The sequence below is a fragment of the Martes martes genome, assembly GCF_963455335.1.
Source record: "Martes martes genome assembly, chromosome: X".
Classification (NCBI taxonomy): Eukaryota; Metazoa; Chordata; class Mammalia; order Carnivora; family Mustelidae; genus Martes; species Martes martes.
In genome coordinates, this window is record NC_137897.1 from 112,492,078 (window position 1) to 112,517,998 (window position 25,921).

Here is a 25,921-nt window from a genome sequence, read left to right on the forward strand (position 1 = left end):
TTGGGGGAAATTGGAAAGGGAGACAAAGCATGAGAGACTGGGGACTCTGAGAAACAAACTGAGGGTTTGGGAGGAGAGAGGAGTGGAGGGTTGGGTGAGCCTGGTGGTGGGTATTATGGAGGGCATGTATTGCATGGAGCACTGGGTGTGGTGCATAGACAATGAATTCTGGAACACTGAAAAGAAACAAAAATGAAGAAAAAAACAAAAATAAAAAGCAGTGCTGCTGCTCCCATTAGAAAAAGAAAAAGAAAGAAAAAAGGGAGGTGTTAAAATTCCAGCTGTCATTACCTAGCTCCAATACTATGTGAATAATTTAAATTCTTTGAGACTTGTTTTTCTCCTCTGTAAAATGGGTGAGGCAGGAGGGTTTTTTTTTTAAGTTTCACATAAAAATTCTAGAAACTTCCATACAATAGGATTGATTTAAGTTAATTTTTAAAATGATAATCAGCATTAAAAACCACTCAATTGTCAAGAACACAAACAGGCAGTTAATATGCGGGAAGTATAAATAGCTTATAAACATAGGAAAAGATGCTTAATCATAATTAAAGACATGCAAATTAAAACAGTAATGAGATACTATTTTTCACATATTGGTATGGTAAATATATGAGACAAAAGTAATAGTTCATAAAGTTTTTGTTGGTGTGGGGAAACACTCTCATATGATGTTGATCTGTAATGCCTAATAAATTTTAAGTGTATATCCACTTAAACCTAGCAATTCCTCTTCTCAAAAATTATCCTAACGATACATTCACATGTGTGTGCAAATGTAGTATGTGCGAAGAATTTCCCTGCAGTAATGTTTTTAACAGCAAAAACCTGGAAACTACCTCAAAGTTCATCAACAGATGACTGGTTATATAAATTTTGGTTCAAATAATGTTAAGGGCATGAAAAAGAATGGTGGTAGATAAGGAAGCTGTTGATGGCACAAGATGCTCTATACACATTAGACGCAAAGAAATAAATAAGGGGTAGACTAACTCCCATTTAATGATTACTTACTGAGTGACTGGAACTGGCCCTTAGACGCAAAGAAATAAATAAGGGGTAGACTAACTCCCATTTAATGATTACTTACTGAGTGACTGGAACTGGCCCTTTATTTATTGATTCACTTAGTTTTTACATCAAACACTATGAGGTAGGCTCTCGTATTATCCCAATAGTATAGATGAGGAACTGGAGATACACAGAAGGTTGAGTGGCATGGCCATGTTCAAACAGCTGGTATGTGATAGAACCCTGCTGTAAACTTATGCTTTTCTGCCTCTTGTTATGTGGATGCCTCTGTGTTCTTCCACTGGAAGAAAACATTCAAGAAAATATGTACATATGCCTGGATATGACTAAAAAAAGCCCAGGAAAGATATCCAAGAAACTGTTAGCAGCAGTTGACTGTGGGTGGGTGTGGGCGATGAGTCTCTGAATAGAAGAGTTGCTCTGGGTCCTAGACATCTCTTTGGTTTTGTTTGCTTTGTTTTGTTTTGTTTTGTCTTTATCTGTTGCCTGGATTACTTTTCATTGATTGATAACTATAAAAGCAACTAGCTTTTTAGAGTAAAATTAAAGAAACTAATACCCTCATTCAATAGATTAGGAGGTTGAGAATGAAAGAGGGGACAGAACTCACTGAGTTCAGGGAGGTAATTAATAGAGGAGTAAGAACCACAGTTGTCATCCGTTTCTTTCCGCTTTCTTAGACTTCTTATCCCTGACCCTCAGAGAGTCTGTGGGTCAGAGATAAGAGACCTCATTTTCATTGTTAATATTTTGAAATTTTTATTTATTTTTTATTTTTTAAAAGATTATTTATTTATTTATTTGAGAGAGACAGAGAGGAGAAAGAAAGAAGAGTGAGAACATGAGCTGGGGAGAGAAAGGCAGAGGGAGAGGGAGAAACAGGCTCCCCGCTGAGCAGGGAGCCTGATGCAGGGTTCGATCCCAGGACCCTGGGATCATGATCTGAGCTGAAGGCAGACACTTAACCAAGTAAGCCACCTAGACATCCCTAATCCCTCTCGATTTTTAAAGATTTATTTATTTATTTGAGAGAGAGAGAATGTATGTGCATGCTCGAGTGGGGGAGGGACAGAGGGAGAGGAAGAGAGAGAATCTCCAGCAGATTTCCCACGGAGTGCTGAGCCCAATGATGTGGGGCTGGATCCCACGACCCTAAGATCATGACCTGAGCTGAAACCAAGAGTCAGACACCCAACTGACTGAGTCACCCAGGCGCCGCTCATTGTTAATCTTTTTAAATTTTTAAAATATTGTATATATTTTTAAATTAAACACTTTGCTTAAAATTCCTTTGTAATACTATCAAACTGAATTCAACAGCATGTTAAAAGGTCATATACACTGTGACCATGTGGGATTTATCCCAAGGATACAAGATGGCTCAACACATGAAAATCAATTAATGTGATAAACCACATTAACAAGGATGAAGGATAAAAATCACATGATCATCTCAACAGATGTAGAAAAAGCACCTGATTAAATTTAACAAACTTCCATGACAAAAACTCTCAATGAAGTAGGAATAGAAGGAAATCACTTCAACACAATAAAGCCATATATGACAGGTCCACAGCTAATATCATATTCAATAGTGAAAAGCTGGGAGTTTTTTGACGAAGCTCCGGAACAAGGAAAGTATGCCCTCTCGTACTATGGCCACTTCCATTCGACATAGTACTGGAAGTCCTAGCCAGAACAACTAAAAAGAAATAAAAGGCATCCAAATAGGAAAGGAAGAAGGAATGGTGTCTCTGTTTGCAGATCGCATGATCTTATTTATAGAAAACCCTAAAGAGTCCACCACAAAAAATTGTTAGAACTAATCAACATATTCAGTAAAGTTGCAGGATACAAAATCAACATACAAAAATCCACATTTCTATATATTCATGATGAACTATTTGAAAAGGCAATTAGGAAAAAAAATCCCATCCATAATAGCATCAAAAGGAATAAAATATTCAGGAGTAAATTTAGTCAAGAAGATAAAAAGACTTGTATGCTGGAAATGACAAAACACTGATGAAAGAAATTTCAAAAGACGCAAGTAGATGGAGAGCTATCTTGTGTTCAATCGGAAGAATTAATATTTTAAAATTGTCCATACTACTCAAAGCAATCTATGAATTTCATGCAATCCCTGTCAAAATCTCAGCGGTATTTTCTACAGAAATAGAACAACCAATCCTAAAATTCATCTAAAATTCATACAGCACAAAGGACCCCAAATGCCAAAACAACCTCGAGAAAGGAGAACAAAGCTGGAAGCATCACAATTCCTTATTTCAAAATATATTTCAAAGCTACAACAATTAAAACAGTATCTATATTTATGCCAGTGCCATACTGTTTTAATTGTTGTAGTTTCTAGAATCCTTGGTGCCAGAGACTTTGCTACGTTCGGTGATATTTTTTTCCACCTTGAACCGCCAGTGCTGATAAAATTGTTTAAGTTGCTCAGGCATGGGAACTTGCCAAGAACTTATTAGCCTCTTTGAAATGCCAGAATTCCCTTGAACTGGACAGTTTAGTGAACTTAATCACTTGTTCTTTCAGCAGCACTCCTATGGAGAGACAGCAAGAAGAAAAAACCAAAGAACGGATACATCACCAGATGGAGAAAAGCATGAGCCGCTCTTGACCTTTCGAGTGTTCTATCGTTGTCTTCTAGGCCCACATTCGGGGAGATCTCTGTTGGGCAGATGACTGGAGCCAGACTGTACGTGTTCAGTAGTGATACCTAAAAGAAAACTGAAACAAACAAGCAACGTGTCTGAGCATATTAGGTCACAAAGAAAAGCCTGAAGCACTGTTTAGTGAATTTATATGGAAGTTGAGGGCAGAAGGGTGGAAGGTGAGAGGAGAAAAAGTCCAGTTCCATTTTTTGAATGAAAACACAACCCAGGAAAGGTCCTCTTTTAAAATTTTTATTCACCTTTTCTAGGATGAAGAGTCCTTTGACTCTGTTTAATTCAATTCATTTATAGGCAGTCTCTTTCCAAATTAATTTTGCTCCTCTTTTCTGACGTTTCCTCTGTGAGGAAAAACTAAATTCAGTGCCCTGCGAAATGTCTCAATTTTTGCTATGCAAGTGGGTAATGATGTTCAAGGCTGGAAAATGCTATTGGATTTCATCTCTCTACCTGCTATGAAAGGTCTGTGGCCCTACCCTGGGCTGCTACGTAGGAGATCATCATTACTATAAAATAATCTTGAGTGTTGCCATTAGTGGCAGGAAAGTGTACATCTACAAGGAAGTTAAGAAGGGAGGACAGGCATGGCTGACCATAACATGACAAATGATGGGACACTTTTTCACATTGAAGCAACTCTTTTCAAAGTCACATGATAAAGAATACAGCAATTATTTCTCCTTCCTCCAACATAGAGAGAGAAAGAAAGAGAGAGAGAAAAAAAAAGAGAGGAAGAAAAAGAGAGAATAAATGAAAGAAAGAAAGAAAAAAGAGAGGGAGGGAGGGAGGGAGGAAGGGAGGAAGGAAGGAACGAAGGAAGGAAAGAAGGAAGAAAGACCTAGAACTTCAGAAGACTGAAATCATGGAGCTTCAACAAATGTATCCAAAGCCTCCTCCCCTATATGTCATTATAGCCTGAGATCCTAAACTAGGCTGCCTCCTTTCCATTCTGCGTTCAAGACTGGGGTTCCTGCCTTTCTTTGCCGCATCCTCATGGAGTAGGGAATCGTCTGTAGAGACGCCTCCTCCCTAAATCCACTTCCCATGGGACACAATCAACCTTAGGAACAGAAGCACCATGGGAAGAATGGTGGGGTAGATAGTGAGTTTCCTTAATAAGGATGGTTTGGGCCTTTTTTTTTTTCTTTTTGACCAGTTTTATTTTGGTACCATAGAGGCCAAAATGGAAAGTCAGTTTCAAGTTTGAGTGAATAGGCTCCTTCTCTTCACTCTGTTAATATTTCATCCACAGGGCTCTAATTATTGAGACCCAAGTGCAACTGACTAGACCATCCAGCCTGTTGCTTTATTTCTAAGATGAACAGAGCCACACTCCAAGTATGAGCTCTGTTCACAGAAAGGTAGCAGCTCACCAAGACCCTCCTTCCTCAAATGCAGAGCAGACACACCCACAAAAGAAAAAGGAAATGGACTCTTCCTTATAGAGAAAGAGAAAAAACAGGAAAGGGAGGCAAAGAGAGAAAAGAAATGACACCTTCCCTATCACCTAAAAGCAGCTGCGAGGGCGAACCGGAAAACATAAAGACCTCATGTGGAAATTGCTAGAAGGGTGCAGAGACTTTGCCTGGACTGGACTAGTTGAGAGCTGTTTTTCCACATCTGCAGTACTCAATTCTTTCATCCCTGAGATGCCTGAAAAGAATTAGAACAACACAAGCCCCAGCAGCAAAAGCTTCGTTTGAGCTCAGCAGCGTACGCCCACCAATACAAGTAGGAGTAACACAACTGCCTGCCCAGCTTTCAAGGTCTCAAAAACAATAACTCCAGACTCCCTCGAGGGCTTTGCTGAGCTAGAAAAAGCACACACTCTTGCACCTGATTGAGAAAACCCCTTGGCTTCAGCCCTTTCTAATTCAGATTGGAGATAAACAGCCAGAAACACAGGCCAGTGCATGGTGGAATGATTCTGTAGTGTCACTACAGAGTGAGAGCTTTGCCTAAACGAGGCCAGAATTCTGTGTTAAGGGAAACATTCCTGGAATGATCTGAGTGGCAAGATCCTTGAAGGAGGGGTCTTGTTCTCCCTCGTCTTTCCAAGCAGATACCTCAGCACGTGGCCTGCGGGAATTGCTCATTCTTATGTTCGTTTACTGGAGAATTGGGGGCAAACAATTATGGCATGTGGGGGGAAAGAGGTAACTGCGGTAAAGACAGCGGAGCCTTTGCAAGAGAGAGAAGGCAAAGAGTAAACAATGCTAGAAGGAACTAGGTATGCGGAAGCGGTCAGAGCAAGGGTGGCAGGCAAGCAGATAGAGATGACCCTCGGGAACCATCCAGCACCTTGAGAACACCAGGCTCTCCTGTCCCTCCCTGCCTTTACACAAACTGTGCTCTCAGCTGGGACTTCCCTCTCCACCTATCAAAATTCAATCCATCATCCAAAGGTAAGGCCAAAGGATACCTTCTTTGCTCCCCATGGCTGACACCTGCTCATGCAGCCCATTGTCTTTTTGTTACAGCAGTGAGGGTGTGGGGTTCTCGTCGGTCATGTTCCCATCCGCCTCCTCTACTAGCCTGTGGTCTCTATGGGGCTGGGACGTGGTCCAACTATTCTGTACCCCCCAGCACTCAACCCAGAGAAGACACAGAGTAGGGACTCTGTGGAAATGCACGAACTTGAATGTAAAGATATGCTGCCCTGGGGTGGGGGTGGAATTTTCTTGTCCGCATTCGCTCTAGTTCAAAGCCCCCAGCAAACAGCTGGAAGGCTAAGATTCCCCTATTCGTTCCTAATCCCTGGTGGGCAGCACCACTGGGCATAAAGCCCCTCGGAAATGCCGGGGGCCTTCCATGACCTTCCATGACAGCCCACCTCTGATACCCTCTGGGGCTGAGTCCAGGTACGCGCTTTGACCTCCCGCCCCGGATAGGACCTGGCTGCCGGCCTTGCAGTTTCCATACACTTTTCCTCGGGATCCTCAAGTCTTCTGGGCACTGATCTTTTCTACCTCTTCACCCAGTCTTCTGGTCCCGATTCTGGCCTCATTTCTCAGAGCATCTCCATCTGTGGATCCCGGGTTCTGTTAGGGCATGGAGCCCCACAGCTGCTCTGACATCTGTCTTGGATGCAGTCCAAGCGCGACTGGTACCAGATGATCCTGGTGAGATGGCACTGATGTCTCTCAGCAACGCCGGACACGGTCGGTCACCCCCTCCTTCCCGAAACGTTCTTCTCGTCGCTCCCAGTTCCCCAGAACCTCCTGGTTTTCCTTCTAGCTGTCTGGTCCCGATTTCTCTCTTGCAGGAGCGTTCTCCTCTGACTTAGTTCCACAGCAGAGATTCTCAACAATTTAAAGTAAAAGAAGAACAGCCCGGAAAGCTTAAAACGCACATTCTTTGGGCTGCCCACAGGTATTCTGGTTCAGAGGGGATCTGAGGGCTTAAGTTTAACAAGCACCTCAGGTGCTTTGGGTACCGCGGATGCCCGGACAGCACTGAAAACCGAAGCTCGAACCCGCCGCAGTCATCGCTGAGCCTTGTGGTTTCATTCTGTGACCTCCTTCTGTGACCTTCAAGGTCAGTTCTGTCTCCGGCCTAAGCTTCCAGACATCTCCAACTCCCCTAGAGGTCCTCATCTCGGAACCCCATAGTACAGCCTCAAGAAAGCAGCAAGCAGGAGGCTGTCCTAGGTAAGCCTAATCAGGGCACCTCGGCACTTTATAAACGCTCATTTACTTCCCCAAACACCTGGTAGTCAGAACCCTCCCAGGCCTTTCACAATTTAGCCTGGGGGTCGCCCCGCGGGCCAATCCGCCCCCACCACCTATTTCCTTAATGACCTTCCATTGAAACACAGCCCCACCCATTTGCTTAGTATCTTCCGGCTACAGTAGCAGAGGGACTCCTTAGAGCAAAGACCAGGAGGCCCACGAAGCCTCAAGTATCTGCTCTCTGGCCTGGCCGTCTGCCCAGTACCCCCGTCTAGTCTCTGCCTGCCTCACCAGCGCCACATAACGAGCTAATTCCCACATGGGGGTCTCGGCCCCTGTTGCTCCCTCAGTTTCAAATGCTCTGCCCCAACCCCACTCCTGAACACCTCATTTGAATTCAGCCTTTAGGTCTTTCATTTAAATGTCCTTTCCACGGGACAGCTGCCACTAACTCCCTCTCCCCACCAACCTTCTCCCCACTCCAGTACGAACAAGGTCAAATGAATGCAAGCCATTTAGGGGACAGGCATGGGTCTTTAGGAGAGCGGGTTTAAGTCAGTCTGCCAGTTTCCATCAATTTGAGCTACACGAGCTTTACACGTGATATGACCACGTGATACGACTGAAGGCTACAAAGAGAGGCCTCAGTCCACTGTTTGTCACAGGCCTGAAATGCCACCATTTGTCCAATGAACGCGGTCTCCTCCTCTCCTTCTCAATATCCTCTCTTAAAATACCCCTGGGAGTATGAACACACTCATGTACTTGTGAATTAGCTGCAGCGTGAATTTGGTATTTGACCATGAATCAGGTAGAAAGAAAAACATCAAACAGAATTGGAGTTTTAATGGGAGTGGGGAGCACTTGGCCACTGTCACAAAAAAGGATGTTTGAACGGGGCTGCCCAGGCAGCAGGCAGGGCGAAGTGGGGGTACGGTGGGGGTGGGGGTGGGCATGTATGTGAAGAGAGAGGAGAGGCCAGAGGGTCAGTGTGCTTTGCCACATATCAGCAACAAATTAAACGAAATATTTTTATTCCTTCTAGTCTTTTCTACTTCAACATTAATTAGGCAGAGGTTATTTATACATTTAACACCGTGACTGTTTAGAAGTGTGACTCTAAAATGTAAAATTGCTAATTTTGAATGAATTGTTAACTAGTATCTTTGAGGTTTGAAGGTTTTATTTTTTTTTAACCTTCCTTTCCTCCTTTTTTTTTTTTTTAAGAAAACTTTGTCTCTACAGAATGAAATTCAAATAAATATTTCTGAAAGTATTTTTTTGTAATTTAGATAATTTGTGATTGCTATTCTTAATATAGTCTGTTGAGGTATATAACCTGAATTAAAATTCTTCGGAATGATTTTCAATTCTATCTAATTGAGGTAAATAATAAAAAAATAGACCCAACTCTAATTAGAGAAGATGATATAACAATAAACTAACCTTTGTATTCCATTTGCCGAGCTCAAGAAATGACCTCAAAATTGAAAATGTAGGACTGAAATAATAAATATAAGCACATCTTATCGTTGCTGGTGTGAGGTTGTTACTAGAGTGCCATCTTCAGTGCAATGTACAAAGGAAGTTGTTTTTTCCTTTGTGAGAAAATTAAATATCAGAGACTATTCTTTTCGGAATGCTGATGCAAAGTGAAAACACTAAAAATTAGAAGGCAACTTATGTCTCTTCCAAAATGATGCTTCATGTCTAACTGGTATTTGGGGTCATTGATTTGTTATTCTAATATCCAGTGGATATCATCTATTAGTAATTAAGCTACTAAAGATCGAAGATTTGAATGTCTGGGACAAAATAGATTATTTGGAAGTTTTGACTCTCTTGGTCAATGACTTTAGTGTATAAACCAGAGAATCCTAGGATCCTAGAAGTGTCCTCAAACAAACAACTAGTCCAAGCTTGCATTCAAATACATTTTCTTGAATAACATCCATCCTCCTTGTCAAAACCATTCTCGCTTCTGCTACTTGTACGGTTAACGAAGTCTGTATTTTGAAATCTAGCTCATTCCAGTCATGGGCTGCTAGAAAACCTTATGGAGAATGTCCTTATGCTACATTGGAATGTCTCCCTGCAGCCTCTCCCACAGATCCTTATTCTCCTCTTTGGAACTTCCAAATAGAACAGTGTAATGGAAATAGCATTATCCTGTGAGTCAGGAGAAACAGGTTGTAGACCAGATTGGTCTTAATATGTTACTTGGCTTTGGGCAAGTCACCTTCCCTCTCCAGGCCTAGTTGCTCTTCCAAAAGAAAAGGAATAGGGATGAAATGATCTGATTTGCAAATTCAAGGAGTATATATACTCCCGGCTTCCTGTGATGGTTTTCAAACGTTGGGGGTGACTATTTATCAACAGGCTCTTGGTTTACCCCCGTTCCGACAACCTTTAAGATGGAATAAAGACCATTTAGTTCTACCGGAAGACCACTCTGACCTAACCACTTCTTCATTATGCTTATAGTCAAACGAGCTGCTGAAATCAGACATGCGTTTGAGATTAAATAACCCAGTTAGTGCTCACACATTCTACACTGCAGCCGCATCTAAGCAACCAGGATGACTGTGCAGAGAATGGAAATACTGTTCCGGAACTGAGTCCTACTTCCCTCATAACGCACGTATCAAAGCCTACAGAAAAAAAAAAAAAAAAAGAAAAAAAGCCGACATGTTCAAAGGAAGGTGCTCTACCTTGATGTAATTTTAATAAAATGCCTGCGTTCTGGTTCTCTGAAAAGCCCTCTTTTCCTAAGGACAGGCTAGTTCCCTTCTTAATCCTGGTGGTTTTATCTGGTTTCCAATACACATTTCTGTGTGACTGCCTAGTTACATATAGAAAAAAAAAAATGCTTTGTGGATTTTCACGGTGAGAATTGATACAGCAGCATTTCAGCAGCTGTGCCAAATCTGAGCAAATGACTATTTTCTGAAATAGTGCAAGGAGAAAATAACAGCCATGTTTACGGCAACACATGGCAAACCTGCCCACATGTCAGCAATAACGAACTTCTTTAGTTATCGCAGGGGCTCCAGAGTGCAAGGTGATTTCTCAGAGTCCCACTCAGGAGTTCAAGTGCTGCCCTCTGAACCCACGGCAAGGAGATCCAAAGCACAAGAAACATCTCCTTAAAGTTGGCTTCCTCCCCCGCCCCGCCGATAACACACTCCGTCTTTTTTTTTTTTTTTTTAATATTTTATTTATTTATTTGACAGAGAGAGATCACAAGTAGGCAGAGAGAAAGAGGAGGAAACAGGCTCCCTGCAAAGCAGAGAGCCCGATGCAGGGCTCGATCCCAGGACCCTGAGATCATGACCTGAGCCGAAGGCAGAGGCTTAACCCACTGAGCCACCCAGGCGCCCCCACACTCCGTCTTCTCATAATTATTTTTGTGTCAGCACGACTTTCTTTTAAATCAATCACTTACTGTACTAAATTTTCTATATCTCTGGAAGTTCTAGAAGGAAATGAGCAGATAGAAGTGTGATGATTCTTTCTATAAATAAACGGTGAGTTTCCAGGATGGAATTACTTTCCACTTGGAAGGAGAGCCAGGCATAAAACAACTGGTAGCTGTTGTGGGCTGGAAGATGGGTGGTAAATAAAAACAAAGATGGTCGCGTGGAATACGCATTCAGTTGAAATGCTCTCTAGCTGTGATAATACTATGGGGCACTTGGGTGGCTCGGTGGGTTAAGCCTCTGCCTTCGGCTCAGGTCATGATCCCAGGGTCCTGGGATCGAGCCCCGCATCGGGCTCTCTCCTCGGCAGGGAGCCTGCTTCCTCCTCTCTCTCTGCCTGCCTCTCTGTCTCCTTGTGATCCTCTCTGTCAAATAAATAAATAACGTCTTTAGATGCGGTAATACTACAATGGCAAATACATGCTTGCACATAGAATCCTAGATTTTTTCGTGTGTCCTGTCACTAACAACCGAACAGAAGTGGGGAAAAAAAAAAAAAAAAAAAAAGCAAAAAAAGCTCCCTGAGCTAGCCTGTGCCATAGATGATGTTGGCTGTTCATAGCAGCAGAAGAGAAGAATTTCCAGCAGGGAGGACTTGGCAAAGGGTACACAGCCCTGCTATGGAACAAGGAGACCCATGGCAGAGACATGGCATCCCGGGGGTTCTTGCAGGAAATGGCTTTTGAAATGTGCACTTGGTAATTTGTATTGAAATACAATTTCTGAAAACAAACCAAAAGGCTTAGCAGCTTTTTATCATGGGATTAGGAACCCAAATGTTTGTATCGATTTCTTTTGCTCCCTATCCAAATTCATTACATGTACTACGCATGTTCCACTTCCTATTCTTACTAAGCACAAATACTGCCTATTGTTTTTTTTACAGCTAGAGCTCTACCGGGAGGCCCTGACAGTCAGTTCGTGATGTCAGTCAGCCTGGGAAACAATTCCACGGGAGCTGAAAAGGTAACCCGTTGTTTTAATTGACCAGTGAATTCCTTGAAAACGTACAAATTACTAGTGTTGTGTTGGTACGTGCTGGGTTTCATACCTATTTACAAGAAATAAAGTGGAGAGAGAGAATAAGGAGAAAGGAGGCTGTGATTTGACATATGTCGCCAATGTTCTTGTTCAGTAATCTGATTCTGAGTTCTTTCTGATAAATAATAAATAAGCATTTTTTTTGATAAATAAGAATTTTCTTCCTCTGCATACTCCTTTGCCCTTATCCTCCCTGATCTTAACTTAGGTAGAGAGCCATTTGGTCAGTAATTTGTAACCTCCTTGTTCTTCTTTTTAACCTCCGTGTTCTAATAATGTCTAGTCAAATCATTACCTTTATTTTGGATCTATTTGTGTGTACTCCTGTGTGTGTGTGTGTGTGTGTGTGTGTGTGTGTGGTTAGGTCGATCTGGTTTATTGTTCCGTTTTGTTTGGTTTTTCTTTTAGACCTGGCCTACTGTAGAAACTGACAAAACAATTGCATTGGCCCAAACCCAAATAATTCGTATTTGTTCTTGATGTTGAGCTTTACTGATTTCACACTAATAAACACACTAAATGGCTACAAATATGACCTATCAGAAAAGACTTTTATTAGTGAAAACAGCATTAAAATTACTGAATATCAACTCCAGAATTTTACCACAATGGTTCAGTTTACATGAAACAATAATGAAAATATACATTGCAATTCATAATCGGGAGAACTGATCTCACTGTGATTTTGAAAACACTTCCACAAGCAGTATCCATTGCACAACATGACTTCCTCAGGTTGGTAACCAGCAACACAGGACATGATCTAGTATCTGTAAGGTGCCAACTAAGAGAAATGTGTTGTTCAGAAACTTTAGAAGACTATTTCCTTCCTAGAGCTAACCTGAAAGGGACGTTTTGTACTTTTTCATTACATACTCCTATATAATTTCTATGAAGACCTTATTCATGAGCTTTTTAAGCTAAACAAGCAATTTCTCATTCCTGACATATTAATAAAATCACTAGACTTCCTATCTAGCCAGTGTCTACAAAAGCAAACTTTCCTGGTTCTGGATACTGTAGTCCACGGATTTGGTAATTACTAGAATTTGATGAAAAATCTGAATCTTTTTATTCTCAACAGCAATTATTTGGCTCGAAGCATTATAAGCAGTTGTCTCACAGCCCCACTTTGTTTTCCCTCTGTAGACATAGGAACAACAGGTTAAACGAAATCTCTAAAAAAAAGTAAGAAGTCCCGCTGGCGCGTATAAGATAGACAACACAGTTTGTCTTCCTGGATTTCCCCTTCTGAAATGCAATCTTATCAACCGGTGGAAACGAACATGAAACAAAATTCAAAATTATATTAAGGGCAATTTTGTCTAAAATAAGTCATTTAAAGTTCATTTAACCTCCTGTTTGCTTTTAATTTAACAACAGACAGATAACCAGCAAATCCAAAACTGAGGGTTAACAATTATCAGGTGAACTTGATCTTTGTTGCTAGTTATTCCCAGTAAGTGAAGCCACAAACAGGATATTTTAGTTCAGCCCATCTGACCATAGTGACTAATTGAATGAGCACTGGAACTGAAGCCAAGGCTTCATTTGGTACCACTTGTCTACATAACTGAGTGGCCGGGGCCCAAAGCCCTCTTCTCAGTACTCACGAAGAACTTGGGAAGGGATGTAGAGAGAGGGAAACAGAGAACCTACTGTTCACCTCTTCAGTCTTGCTAGGTATAAACCTAAGACCACAACATTCTTCATTTATATTTTCTCTCTGTTTCCCTCTCTCTACATCTCTTCCCATAATATGGAAACATGCAGAAGCCGTTAAATAGAAAGTTAAGATTGAATATTAATATTTGCTTATCTGCAGTTATGTCAGATCCCAACTGATTAATGGGAATGGGCTGCCAGTGGAAAGCAACACAGGTGGCAAAGATGTCGGAAAAGAAAGCATCTCTTAACAGAGAGTTAGCAATTACATTTAATACAAACAGTATTCTAAAGCTCTGTATCTTACCCTCAAATCTAGGTGAAAACATCAATTTGGTTACTGCTTTATTTCCTCTGAAAGATAATGGAAAGATAAATATATTTAACAAACTGTGGCTTCAGAAATACCATTGTAGCAAACGATTTTATTAATACTTTCATAAAAATGGCATTTAATGAATGCTAAGACCTTGATGTTATTAAAAGCAAACAAAAGTCATTAAAACAGTTTCTTTCTGTGATTTACACTAGCTTTTATAGCATGACTGGATTTTTATCTTATAAACTAACTTCAAATACTAATAATCAAATCAGGGTAAAAACAATACAATGTGTTTCCTTTACTTTATTTCAAAATAGTGATTATAAATACATTCTTAATATATTTTCTCCCCAGCTCTTTGGATGCGACAACAATAACAAAAAAAAAAAAACTCACTGTGCTCGTTTCATACAATGTCAATGTACAAATCATGCAAAAGATATTATAGATTACTGTTACTGCCATACATTTCTAGATGGGTTCTGTTATTTCTGCGATACCTGCTGACGTTACTCATGAGGCCATGCCCTGTATAATTTATGCATCCTTATGGCTTAAAGAAAAAAAATGTTTCCAAAAAGCAACAAAAGAAAGCTGGTCTTAAATGATTTTCTAATTAATATATTTATTCAGTTCATTTTCAGAATGGAAAACTAAATATAGACTATAAATTGCCTTATAGACTTGAATCACTGTATTTTAATAGCTGCTTTCTCATAAAATTACACAAAGATTTACTTTGAAAGAATTGAACCACTTTTTATTAATTTCATAAAAAAATAATTTAAAACTTGATTTATATTACACGGACATAATATATTATCTCAACCCCTTCACTAATTTCATACGCTCTAATCTTCTTTGCAACCACTCTAACAGACTCCAAGCACATGATACAATGCCAAGAAGCCCATGATGTGTCAGACCACATTAGAAGTGAGCACTTCTTGGATTTTCTAGATTTGAATCAAATTCCACCAAAGATGCTGCACTGACATGCAGATCACTCCTCAAGGGGTTAAACTAACATCAAGGTTATCGTTGAAGCCAACAAAATGTAGATACAGTATCTTAACTGCTCTTGTACTCAATGCAAAACTTAGGCCTAACTACATCATCATAAAATGTACAAGGAGAACTAATGAGAGACAGGTGCAAAACAGTATACACTGTATCATGTAGGCACAATGACTTCGGTTAAGGAAAATAGATCAGCCTTAACCAAGGATTTGTTACTGTTGTTCACTTACAGTTAAAACCTCCAAATAACCACACACATTGAAATTCCTTTTTAAAAAAAGTTGAACATTTATACCTTGCGGCAGAAGGGGATGAGATAGCCGATATGCTACAGCAAGTTTGAGATGGTGGCAGGTACTCTTGAAACATCTTCAAAGCATCACCACACTGAATAAAAGGCATCGTCCCAATGACCTATTATCCCCAGATCATGGATAGAGCTTTCCGGTTCCTCCCCTAAGTGTCTACTTAAGATTCCTCAATCCATACTTTATTGACAGGATAAACTAAAACACTTTCTTTGAAGCCTTTGCGTCTTTATCCTGTCAGTATGCATTAGGAGCCCTTTAATCCATGGACGCATGGAGGCATGGTAATGGCATATTAAAAGTCCATAGGAAATTGGAGATGAAAATACGCTGTTGGGCACACGTCTTTGTGTCTTTTCTTTCAAGATCAGAAAGCAAGTATTTATTTGTATATTTTTTAATATTCATATAAAGTTTTCACAGACATTGTCATGAAAATTAAAATTACACATTAAAGTTTTAAGAGCACCAGCACATACATATGGAGACAATTTTTTCTGCTATTTAAAAAAAAATCTCCAAATTACCTATATGTATGCATATACACCCAAATACACACACTCACACACACATATACACACACACACACACACACACAGGCACACACACACATACACACACACCGTCTAAGAATGCCAAGTTATTTTTTCTTAATCCTGGAACAAACCTATAAAGCCCTGAAATTAGTACTTAATAAAGGGACTACGTTACAACTTTAGCCATAATATCATTTTGGAAGCTGCGCCAAAACATTTGCCACTTGAAGTTCATGAAGAATGTCTATGTTTACCTTCTTGGTTAACTCACTGATTAATACAGCGATTATAAGAGATGGAACACAAAGAAACATACATAGGTGGGCAGGCCAAGAAGGTAATGTGTTTTAGGATGTCGCTTTGCTAACTGGGAGCTCCTAAAAATCTTCCAATGTCTCCCATTATCAAGTCCTTCCTTTGACCAATTTTGACTTAGAAGTTAACAGCACGAGCAAACACAGTGAACTCATCTGAGACCAATGAAAGCATTTTACAGTGTGGCTTTGGGAGCCGAGATGTTCACTGCTCTACTGGATTATCTGATAGTAGCTGGAATGATGACAGAACAGGATACTGATGCATACGAGATAGAACTATTAACCTTACTCATTAATTGTTTTAAATAGTTGTAGTGAAAACTATTTGAATTAAGCTCATAGAATCCTGAAAAGCAAGACAACTGATGGCAAATAACAACTGCCCCAGACACGATACTATAAAACTAAGGAACCTATTTTAAAATGCACGGTTGGTAACAAATCTGAAGATAATATGCTAAGTTCTCAAGAATAGCACAGAACTGGTTTTTATCTTTTTTTTTTGTATTTTTGTGTTTTTGTGGTTTTTTTTTTCTTTGTTTCATTTTTAAATTATACCTGATCACAATGTCCAGAATATTTCTGTACACAGAAGCTTCAGTTTCAGTTTGGTATATATTTTTTTTCTGTCTAAACGTATACCTATTGATAAATTCCCTGTGATCAGGAAAACAAGTCAGGCATATTAAATACATATTCAGGAGTACATACTTTCCTATTTAGTATACAAAGTACTTCATAAATATGAATTATGTTACAAAAATAGCTTTGGGTGCGCTCACACGGTAAGCACTTTGCTAATTTTGGACAACCTTTAAGGATTGTGGGTATTTCACGTAACTGAGAACAAACTCTAATGTTAGTTTAATTTGAGCCTTGTTTAATTCTGATAAACATCGTGTATTTCTTCAGATCACCACAAACGCTATGTAACTCACGTTGACTTTTCTCTTTTAGGTTTTATGTATAGACAGGTAATGCTTAAAGTGTTCAAATTTATTTTATAGTTACGTAATGCATGGTATATTTTAAACAAATATTTGCACAATTTTAACATTATAAATCCAGCGGTTTCAAGATGCAGGCCATAAAGTTTACCGATTTACAAATACTATCGAATGTTCTCTCTTTGCATGCTTTTTTTTTTTTTTTAACTTTTCAGATAATCTTTACACAGAGTTGTTACAATGCCACAAATCAAAAGGATTTATTCCAGTTCCACCGACTTGATCTACGTGCAAGATGAAGAACCCAGCTCAGGTACAAACACTGGTACCAGTTTTCTTGAATTTGCTTTACAAAGCACAAAGAGACGGAGGTTTTGCATCGGGGTACAAAACAGATTTGCCTCTTGAGGTTAAATTCAGTGTATTATGTATATAAAGCATCCCTTTGGCAATAGAGTTTGCAGTATCCCCCACAGGACTCCACAGTATAGGTTTTATGTAGTAAAATCTATTAAGGAAATTCTCTTCTACCGGACACATCTTTGCAGCTACAGTTAATGAGACAGCCTCGGAAACACCTGCCTCTATGCCTATTGATAATATAGTATTTGGAGTTAGAAGTCAACAAAAGGCACTTTCATCATTAAATAAATGTCCTCTGTATGAAGTGAGATTGCATGACCTAGATCTTGTTCAAGGCTGTCTGCTCCTCAAGGACCTGCAGGTAGTCAGGGGAACTCTGGAGTTTTGCCTTCAGTTCAAAGTACTCGCTGCTCTTCCGCTGCTCCACGACGATTTTACTGTGGTTGCCGCCTATCAGGGACTTCTTGTTTTTTTTGTCTTGTTGCTTTTCTGGATAGCGGATCTCGAAGCCACTGACACCTATGCTATTGTACTCCTTTTTGCTCTCCAGAAAATTCTGAATAAACACGTTGGAATCCCTGCTCGGGAATAATTCGTCCAGCTCATCGATCGTGCTCAGTCTCTTCCTGCCATCCACGTGCAGTAAATCTTTGTCCTTGTCGGCGACATTTCTCAGAACGACTTTCTGTCCTGGAGGATCCGAAAACATGAAGCCGGTTTCTGACTCTTTCAAACCGCAGGTGTGGCTCTTGCTCATCTGCTCGATGGTCTGCGGGACGAAGGCTTCCGTGCTCAGTCCGTCTTTTTTCCTCAGCTGCAGCTGCATGGAGCCGGACTCAGCATTCCCCAGGCCCTCGTGCTTGACCGTGGGCTTCTTGTTTCGCCGCAGCACAAAAACAAGAAGACAAAAAGCAACGAAGACAGTTAAGATGAGGACCACGAGGATGCTGAGGATGAGAATAGACAGAGGCACCGGGCCACCGGGAGGACTTCGAATGGGACCCAGCGGGGTGGTGAACGTAATGGCAGGTGCAGGGCTCGTAAACGGCGCCGATGGCTTGTTTAAGAGTTTGGGACACAAGATTTCATTCTTGAGGGACTTCAGCTCGATGTTGGCAAACTGAACCGGAGTCTCGCATTTCAGTTCTTTCACGACAATGCCGTCGTTCAACTTCTCCAGCCACAGCTTCAACGCCACCAAGTCACAAGTGCAGTCCCAAGGGTTGCCCTCCAAGTCGATCTGTGTGAGAGACTGCAGCTGATCGAGGACCCCGCTGACGGGTAAGTACATGAACTTGTTGTTCCTCAGGTTCAGTCTAGCGAGGGGTGCTCCCGAAAAAATGTAAACGGGCAGGCTCTTCAGGAGGTTGTTGTTTAAGTAGAGCAACTGCAAATTTGGCATCGAGTCAAAGGTGCCTGCTAGGATCTCCTTAATCAAGTTGTATTCCAAATACAGATACTGCAGGTTATGAAGGCCGGAAAATATCTCAGGATAGAGTCTTTCAATCTGATTGCCGTTGAGATACAGCCTGCGTAAATTAGTGAGGTTGTGGAATACGTCTCCCTTGATCACTGTAATCTGATTGCTGCCTAAGTGGAGCAAATCCAGTCCTTCAAACTCGGCGAAGTCCGCGACGTCCACGTCTTTGATGCTGTTGCCATTGACGTGCAGCTTCTTGGCATTGAAGGGTTTCGGGACCAGTTCAGACATGGACTGTATATTCTTCTCTTGGCAGTTGACGCTCAGTCCCAAATCCGAAGGGTGTGTTTTGCAAAAGCAAGGCGCTGGGCAAGGTGTCAGAGGGGGCACCCTCGTTTGGTAGGACACAATTTGGCTGAGATTGCGGTTGGAGAGGGACTTGCCCGCTACGATTCCAGAGATCTTGGACGGGTTGGTTGTTTTCGGCGGTTTGGTCACTAATCTGTGTAAGGATGTCTGGGTCGTGTGACCGTTGGGAGTGGTGTAGCCGTTGTCCAGCTGAGACGGAGGCAGGATTCGCACATCGAAATCACTGCCTGTGCCCATGGGGCATAATTCTTGCTTGTTGGTTTCTTTCAGAAGCCTTCCGTATAAGTCGCTGGGAGTCTCGCAGATAGCCTCTCCTATGTAAATGTTGTATGGCATATTCTCCAGCCACGCTTTCAACGGCAACAAATCACAGCTACAGTTCCAAGGGTTATCTTCCAGCTGCAGTTCAACGACACGGCCTATGTGCTCCAGAACTCCGATATAGGGGAGCTTCTGGATCCTGTTCCCCCGGATATCCAGATGGGTCAAAGATGCGAATCGGAAAATATTATCAGGAAGGAATGAAATCAGATTGTCATTAAGAATGAGAACTTTCAGTTTGTGGAGCTTATTGAAGGCCCCTCGTTCAATATACTTGATTAAATTGTAGTCAGCCTGGAGATACTCCAAGTTCTCTATGCCAAGGAAAGTGTCAGCTCGGAGAATCTTTAATTCATTGTTGTTCAAGTGCAACTGCTTTAATGCACTGAGCCCAAGAAAGGCTCCTCCCTCAATGTTCTGCAGTTTATTATTTCCCAGCTGCAAGGATACTGCGTGTGAAAAATTCAAGAATGTGTTTGGATAGAGGATATTTAAAAAATTGTTTTGGAAATTGAGGTGATAGAAATTAGACCAAGGTGGCTTCAGCTGATTTGGTCTGTACACCGAAACCTTCTCACAGTTGACATAGAGCACATTCTCGACTGACACGCAGGAGCACACATTGCAAATTTCCACTGATATGTCAGAATCTGCATTTGTCGAAGAAATCAGGGCTGACAAAAGCAGAAAGAGCCAAAGAAACATCTTCTTGCAATCAGCAAACAACTTTATGCTTCTGAATAAAGAGAAATAATCTAAAAAATAAAAAGAAAACATTTTTTCAATGATCATTACTTGAAAAAGTACTTGCGTTTACATCATACCATAGTGAACATGGGGCTGCAATGATTAGCTTTGTATTTTTCTGCAAGTATCCTCACTCAGGTGAACAATGATCACCGGCAATGCCGTCAGTTTTATTTCCATGCCTGTAGTTTATATGCCTTTTACATGTGCAGAAACACAACAAACAACAGGAGAAAAACTCTTAGTTGTGCTTAAACCTTTACATTCGGAAAATACTTGCTCTACGTGGGCCATCAAACTCCACCCTTGAACGCAGACCACAGGAGGCTGAAGACAGAAGGTGGTAGAGCCCTGGATTCAACGGAGGGTGGCAATGGGAGGGACTGGGTTGCTATAGAGGGGACAGTCAAAAGATCAAGGTAGAAGGAGCCCTGGGAGGAGACCTGCCTGAGCTTCAGCCCGCAGGTAAGCACGCTGCCACAAACGAGTTCACTCTGGCACATGTCTGCCTTAAAAAACACAGATGACCCAGTGATGTTCTAGAAAAATAACTGATTAGGAAATGGCCAAGTTTTAATTTCAAGTAAACACACAGTACCTAATTTCCTGACAGTCATCTCCCAAATGGCCTGGGGCGGGGGTGGGGGTGGGGGGCTTTTGCCTCTGGGTCCCTGAAAGCAGGAGAGAAACCTGAAGCCTGAAATCTTGAGTCGCCTAGCACATGTCCAGACAGCTTTCCCACCCCCCAAGAACCGGGTCTCCTGTCTACCTGGCCCACTTCTAGTCCCTCACATGCCATTTTGAACCCACGTCTGACGACTGACACTTGGCTCAGATGCTCATCTCCTTCACTTTGACCACAGATTAGCGTTGCTGAGGAAGGGGAATTCACACACCACAGTCCTCGAGTGGTTTTATCTGCAGCACCAGATACATTTAGTACAGCAAATGTTTGTCCTAAAATCCTCACTTCCCGAACATCTCCTCCCAATATCACCACCCCATGTCTCTGTCTATAAACAAATCACAAATCACCTAGTGGAGTTTAATGCTTAGCAAATTAACCCGTTGTAGCCATTTCCTTAAATACTGCATGCATGTACAAATATATGCAACGTTTCCTGGAAAAGCCTAAAAAGAGAAATAAGCTCTGTGCGTTTTACTGATGCGATTTTAGCCATGTGAGTCTTTCCCATCTTGAATGGAAAGCTGGCTGCAATTTCAATATGGTTACCACCAAATATTAATTAAATAAAGAAATTACCCAGGAACACATGATGAGGGAATGATACAGAGAAGTGTCACACAAAAACTCCTTTGTTTATTTTGCCCACGAGGAATCAGCTAGTGGCAAAACCAACCGTGTCTCAAGATACACCATCCTTTAGCCACGACCCAGAAAGATTTGCATTTTAAGTAGTTTGGTTCAGAATACAGCCGGCACTGGCACTGCCGAGATGCTCCCTGCCTGCCATGATAGTTTGATTGGCAGTGCAAAAAGAAGTCATAAATTCTTAAGTATGACATCATCCAAGACAACTTTCATTGTAAAATCAAAATTTCACATGATCATTTTGCCTTCCTATAGATGTGGTTTCCAGTAGCTATTCTGGTTCGGTTGAATCATTTCTTGTTACTACCCCCCAGCCAAAAATCATCCAAACTAGAAACAAATGAAAAGAAAACAAAAAACCGAAATAACCTGAATTCAGCATAAAAACACAACGAGGATCATCAGCAGGTCTGAAATTGCATAAGGAGCTGCCCTCCTCCTCGTAATTTCTACTTTAAATAGCAAGGGGGAAAAAAAGCCACAAGGACGAGCTAGGAAGTTCCCAAATGCATCTCCTGTGAAACAGAGAAAGCCGCAGGCAGCTGGAGTGTCAAGCGAGGGAGAGGGGGAGTCGATCTCCAAGGAAGAGGGACCAAAAGGGCAAGGGACCATGGAGTAGTGGTGAGAGGAGGAAGGAGAGCTGGAAGGGAGCTAGAAAGAGGGGAAGGGGGCACTGAATGCAAGCGAAAGAAACCTCTCGTTCACAGGGTACCACTAAAACGTACACATATTGAAATCGGGGGAAAAAAGGGAAATAAGAAAAAAAAAAAAACAAACCCCACAAAGTAGGAGTTGGATACCAAAAGGCATCTCTCGGGGCTGCCGAGAGCGGCGCGTCTGCCGAAAGCGCCCGTCTCCCCATCTACCTCTCCGTCTCTGGGTCTCTGTGCCCTGCAAGACTCTCGGCACCCACAGCCGGCCGGGACCGCGCAAACCCCGCTGGGCTTACCGCGTATCGGGCATCCACCGGAGTGCGGTTCCTGGCGCTCGGCGCCCGTGCGGAAGGAGCGGGCCTGCGGGGAACAGACGCCTGCGGGGGGCGGGCCGAGGTGGCTCCCCTGGAGCTGGCAAGAGAAACCTCCGCCCGCCCGCCCGCCTAGGCGGGGGTGGGGGGCTCCGCCGAGAGACGCGGTCACTGCCGCCCCCTGTGCGCTACCTCGGGCCCGGCGGCGACGCGGCCGGAGGGGCTGCCGGCGGTGGCGCGTACCGCAATGTTTTGCCGCATCCCGGTGCCCGGAACCGGCGCGCAGCCCCCCTCCCGGGTCCCGGGCCCAAGCGGCGGCCTCGTGGGTCGGGCGGCAGAGGCGGAGACCGCTCGGGATGTCGCGGGGGCCCTCAGCTCCGCTGCGCACACATCTCTCCGCGCGCTCCCGTCCCACAAGGGGCAGCTATTGGAGTTTCCTTCGGCCTCTCTAGACCCGGGCGTGCGGTGGCTGAGGGGTCAAAGACAGCCGGCTCAGGCCACGAGGCCGAGGGCCACTGGGGCGTCACTGGCCCGCTTGTCACGGACAGAGTGAGCCGGTGGCTCGGGGGCCGAGAGCGGCGGTCCAGGCACCCCCCTACGCCCTCCCAGCCGCCCCCCCGCCCCCACTGGCCAGCCACAGAGTGCTGCTCTCACCAAGCCAGAAATCAGCTCAACATTTGGGCATCTTGCAAAGTCGCGCTGCCAGCACTTGCCCGGCTCTGCAGGGCTTTTAGAGTTAGCCACCGGCTTCTCTCGCGTTCCCCGTGTTGCTGGGTGCCAGCAATCTCCCACCGGCTCGGGGGCCACTGCCCTGAGCCCCGGATCCACGTCCGCCTAGAGTGCTTGCGAGTGGGGCGCAGAAAACAAAGCCAGCGCAGCAGCGGCCCCGACAGCCCGAGCCGCCCTAGACCAGGACACTTTCCTCGCCACCCCGGCCGCCCGCGGAGGCAGCGATGTTAAGGACACCGGATTCTTTTGGTCCTCAGGGACTTGCGACCGCGCCGTGGGTAGGCACGCAGGGTGGTGGTGGGGTAGCCACTATAGTCGCTTTGGCCACTCGGCCGGCCCCAAACCAACACGACCCAAACTAAAAATAATAATCTACCTGCCCCCCTTTCACGCGCTCGCGCGCAGGAACACACACACACACACACACACACACACACACACACACTGGTGCTGCCGAACCAAGCGGGGAAGAGGCAGCGAGTGTCGGTGCAGCTCGCGCAGCCCCGCTGGAAATTCACCCACCTCCGGAGCCCAGCAGCTCTCGCAGGGCCCGCCGCGCCGGGATCCGCTCTGCAGTTTCCACGATGGTCTCTACGTGATCCCGGACCGAGCTGCGCCGCGCCGGCTCGCCCGTCAAACCCACCAAGCAGTCCTCGCAGGCAAGCAGGCGGGCAGCGGCGCGCGCGCGCGCACCCGGCCAGACACCGCGCGCGCACCCAGCCCCTCGCACACGGGCTGCACCTTTACATACACGCGCCGAATCCCCGCCCCCGCCCCCCCCTCCACCCCGCACACAAGCAGCCTCCCTCCCGAAACTCAGGAACCTCGACCCCCGCACATTGCTGAGGCCCCCTGTCCCCCATCCAGACACCTCCACTTGATTCCTCTTCTACCCACACGCCAAGAAAGCGCACTTTCCTCCAGGCATCCGCCCCCTCTTTATGCCTAAAACACCCCCTAGGGAGGAGCGACCCCTCTCCTCACGCCTAGAGACCCCAGTCTCCAAACGCTAAAGCGCCAACCTCCATCCTCCCACCACATACACGCACACTCGAGTCCTTTCTCCTCCCTCAGTCCCCTAAGAACGAAGGCGCGCACACACACACAGACACACACACACACACACACACACACCCGGGGCGTTCCTCTGAGAAAGCAACCAAGAACCCGGGCAAAGCCAAAGAAACGTCGGAGGTGGGGGAGGGGGGCCAAGGGAGGTAGATAGGGTCGTCGAATCTACGCGGGATTGAATAATTCCAGGACCGAGGGGGGTGAGTCAACAACAATGACATTCAAAGGCAACAATCGCACTTGGGCTTTGTATAGCGGGTACAGTACCTTCGGCTAATTGTCACCCCGCAGATCAGAGGGCTCCGGGGATACTTCTTCGGCAGCGGGCGATCCTGGATGGAGCCTTCTTGGGACCAGTTTCCTGGGATCCAGTAGTATCCTCACTCTCCCTACCTGTGTGCGCGTGAGGGGCTGGGGGCTTTAAGGCAAAAGTGTGAAGCTTTAGCTCAGAGTGAGACTTATTTAGTGGGTTTAGGAGGAGACGGGTTAATTCTCCGCACCTTAGAACTCCGCGTGCCTTCGGTGTAGAACGGGTTAAGCAGGACGTTTAAAGAGCTGGGGGTGGGGAGAGAGGGATAGAGATAGAGGAAAGAGAGGTGTGGGACTGGGAGAGATGCCGCACTTGCGACCAAAAGAAGAAAAAAAAAAAATCTGCTTTGGCTACTGAGCATGCCCAGTTCCCAGCTCGAGCCCTATAAGGGAGGCATTGTGTGCGTTCCACTTCTCCGGGCTTTGGTGGTGACCGGGAGGGGACTTGGGTTGGGGAGGGTAGTGGTGAATGAGAGGCTTTAGGGAAGGGGGACAAGGTTTGGAGCTTTGGGGCTGGGAGGAAAGAGACCTAAGGGATACCTTGGGGAATCAGAAAAGGAGACGACGGAAGGGACTAAGAAAAGTCACATCGGTAGCCCCCTCACTCTCCTGTCTATACCAAAGAGGCTTTAGCAATACAATCTCAAATACCCAGAGGCTGCAAATCCAGCGTGTGGATTGTCTAGGCCCCTTTCTTCTACCCATTTGCTAGTGCTTCCACGAGAGAGTAGGAATATCCCGGAGAAAGGCTGATGTTCAAACGCATTTCGTGCAGTCTGGGAATATAGTTAATAGGCTTGGCAAGAAAGCAAATGTATCTGTGGGGCGGGGGACTTTGGCTGTCCTGTATGTGTTTCCAATACCTGGCTTTCCTAACGGGGAAAGGCTAAACGGTCGTTTTACTCCCCTCCCCCGAACCTTGCTGTTTTGGTAGGTGCTTGACTAAGAAAAACAACTCTCTCTCTTTACTTTGTGTCTGTGGGGATAACTGGCTTTAGGTAAATAGAGCTAAGTTAGTAATGGCCAGTATTTTCCTAGCCCTTTCTTTCCCACATTTCAGGTAATACTGCAGGGCCCACTGCTTCAGGACCTATGTTCTGCCTAATCCACTTATGCAAATTCCAGTGGCTCTAGCCACGATAGGGTATAGTCAGCACCCTGAAATGCTTTTACTTAAAAATGAAAAACTCTTTAAACTAAAACTAGCAATAGCTTTGAAACCAAAATTTGGCTGTCTGCCTGAACTCCTACAGTTAAA

The 25,921-nt window shown here is 43.9% G+C and overlaps 1 protein-coding gene across 2 annotated transcripts; it reads right to left on the reverse strand.

The window, feature by feature from the left end:
- Nucleotides 1–14,197: 14,197 nt before the first annotated feature.
- Nucleotides 14,198–24,883, reverse strand: SLITRK4 (SLIT and NTRK like family member 4). 2 transcript variants are annotated; one of them, XM_080795014.1, is made up of 3 exons: nt 24,855–24,883; nt 24,622–24,772; nt 14,198–20,265 (listed from the first exon to the last, which is right to left on the reverse strand). In XM_080795014.1, the coding sequence occupies exon 3, from the start codon at nt 20,213–20,215 to the stop codon at nt 17,720–17,722; it is 2,496 nt and encodes an 831-aa protein (XP_080651140.1). In that variant the 5' UTR covers nt 20,216–20,265; nt 24,622–24,772; nt 24,855–24,883; the 3' UTR covers nt 14,198–17,719. The 2 variants fall into 2 exon arrangements, with proteins under 2 accessions (XP_080651140.1, XP_080651141.1); XM_080795015.1 differs by lacking the exons at nt 24,622–24,772; nt 24,855–24,883 and adding an exon at nt 22,540–22,933.
- Between the last annotated feature and the right edge of the window lie 1,038 nt (nt 24,884–25,921).

Coding starts and splice junctions, on each gene's coding strand:
- SLITRK4 (XM_080795014.1), bottom strand. CDS start 20,215: ATGTTTCTTTGGCTCTTTCTGCTTTTGTCAGCCCTGATTTCTTCGACA.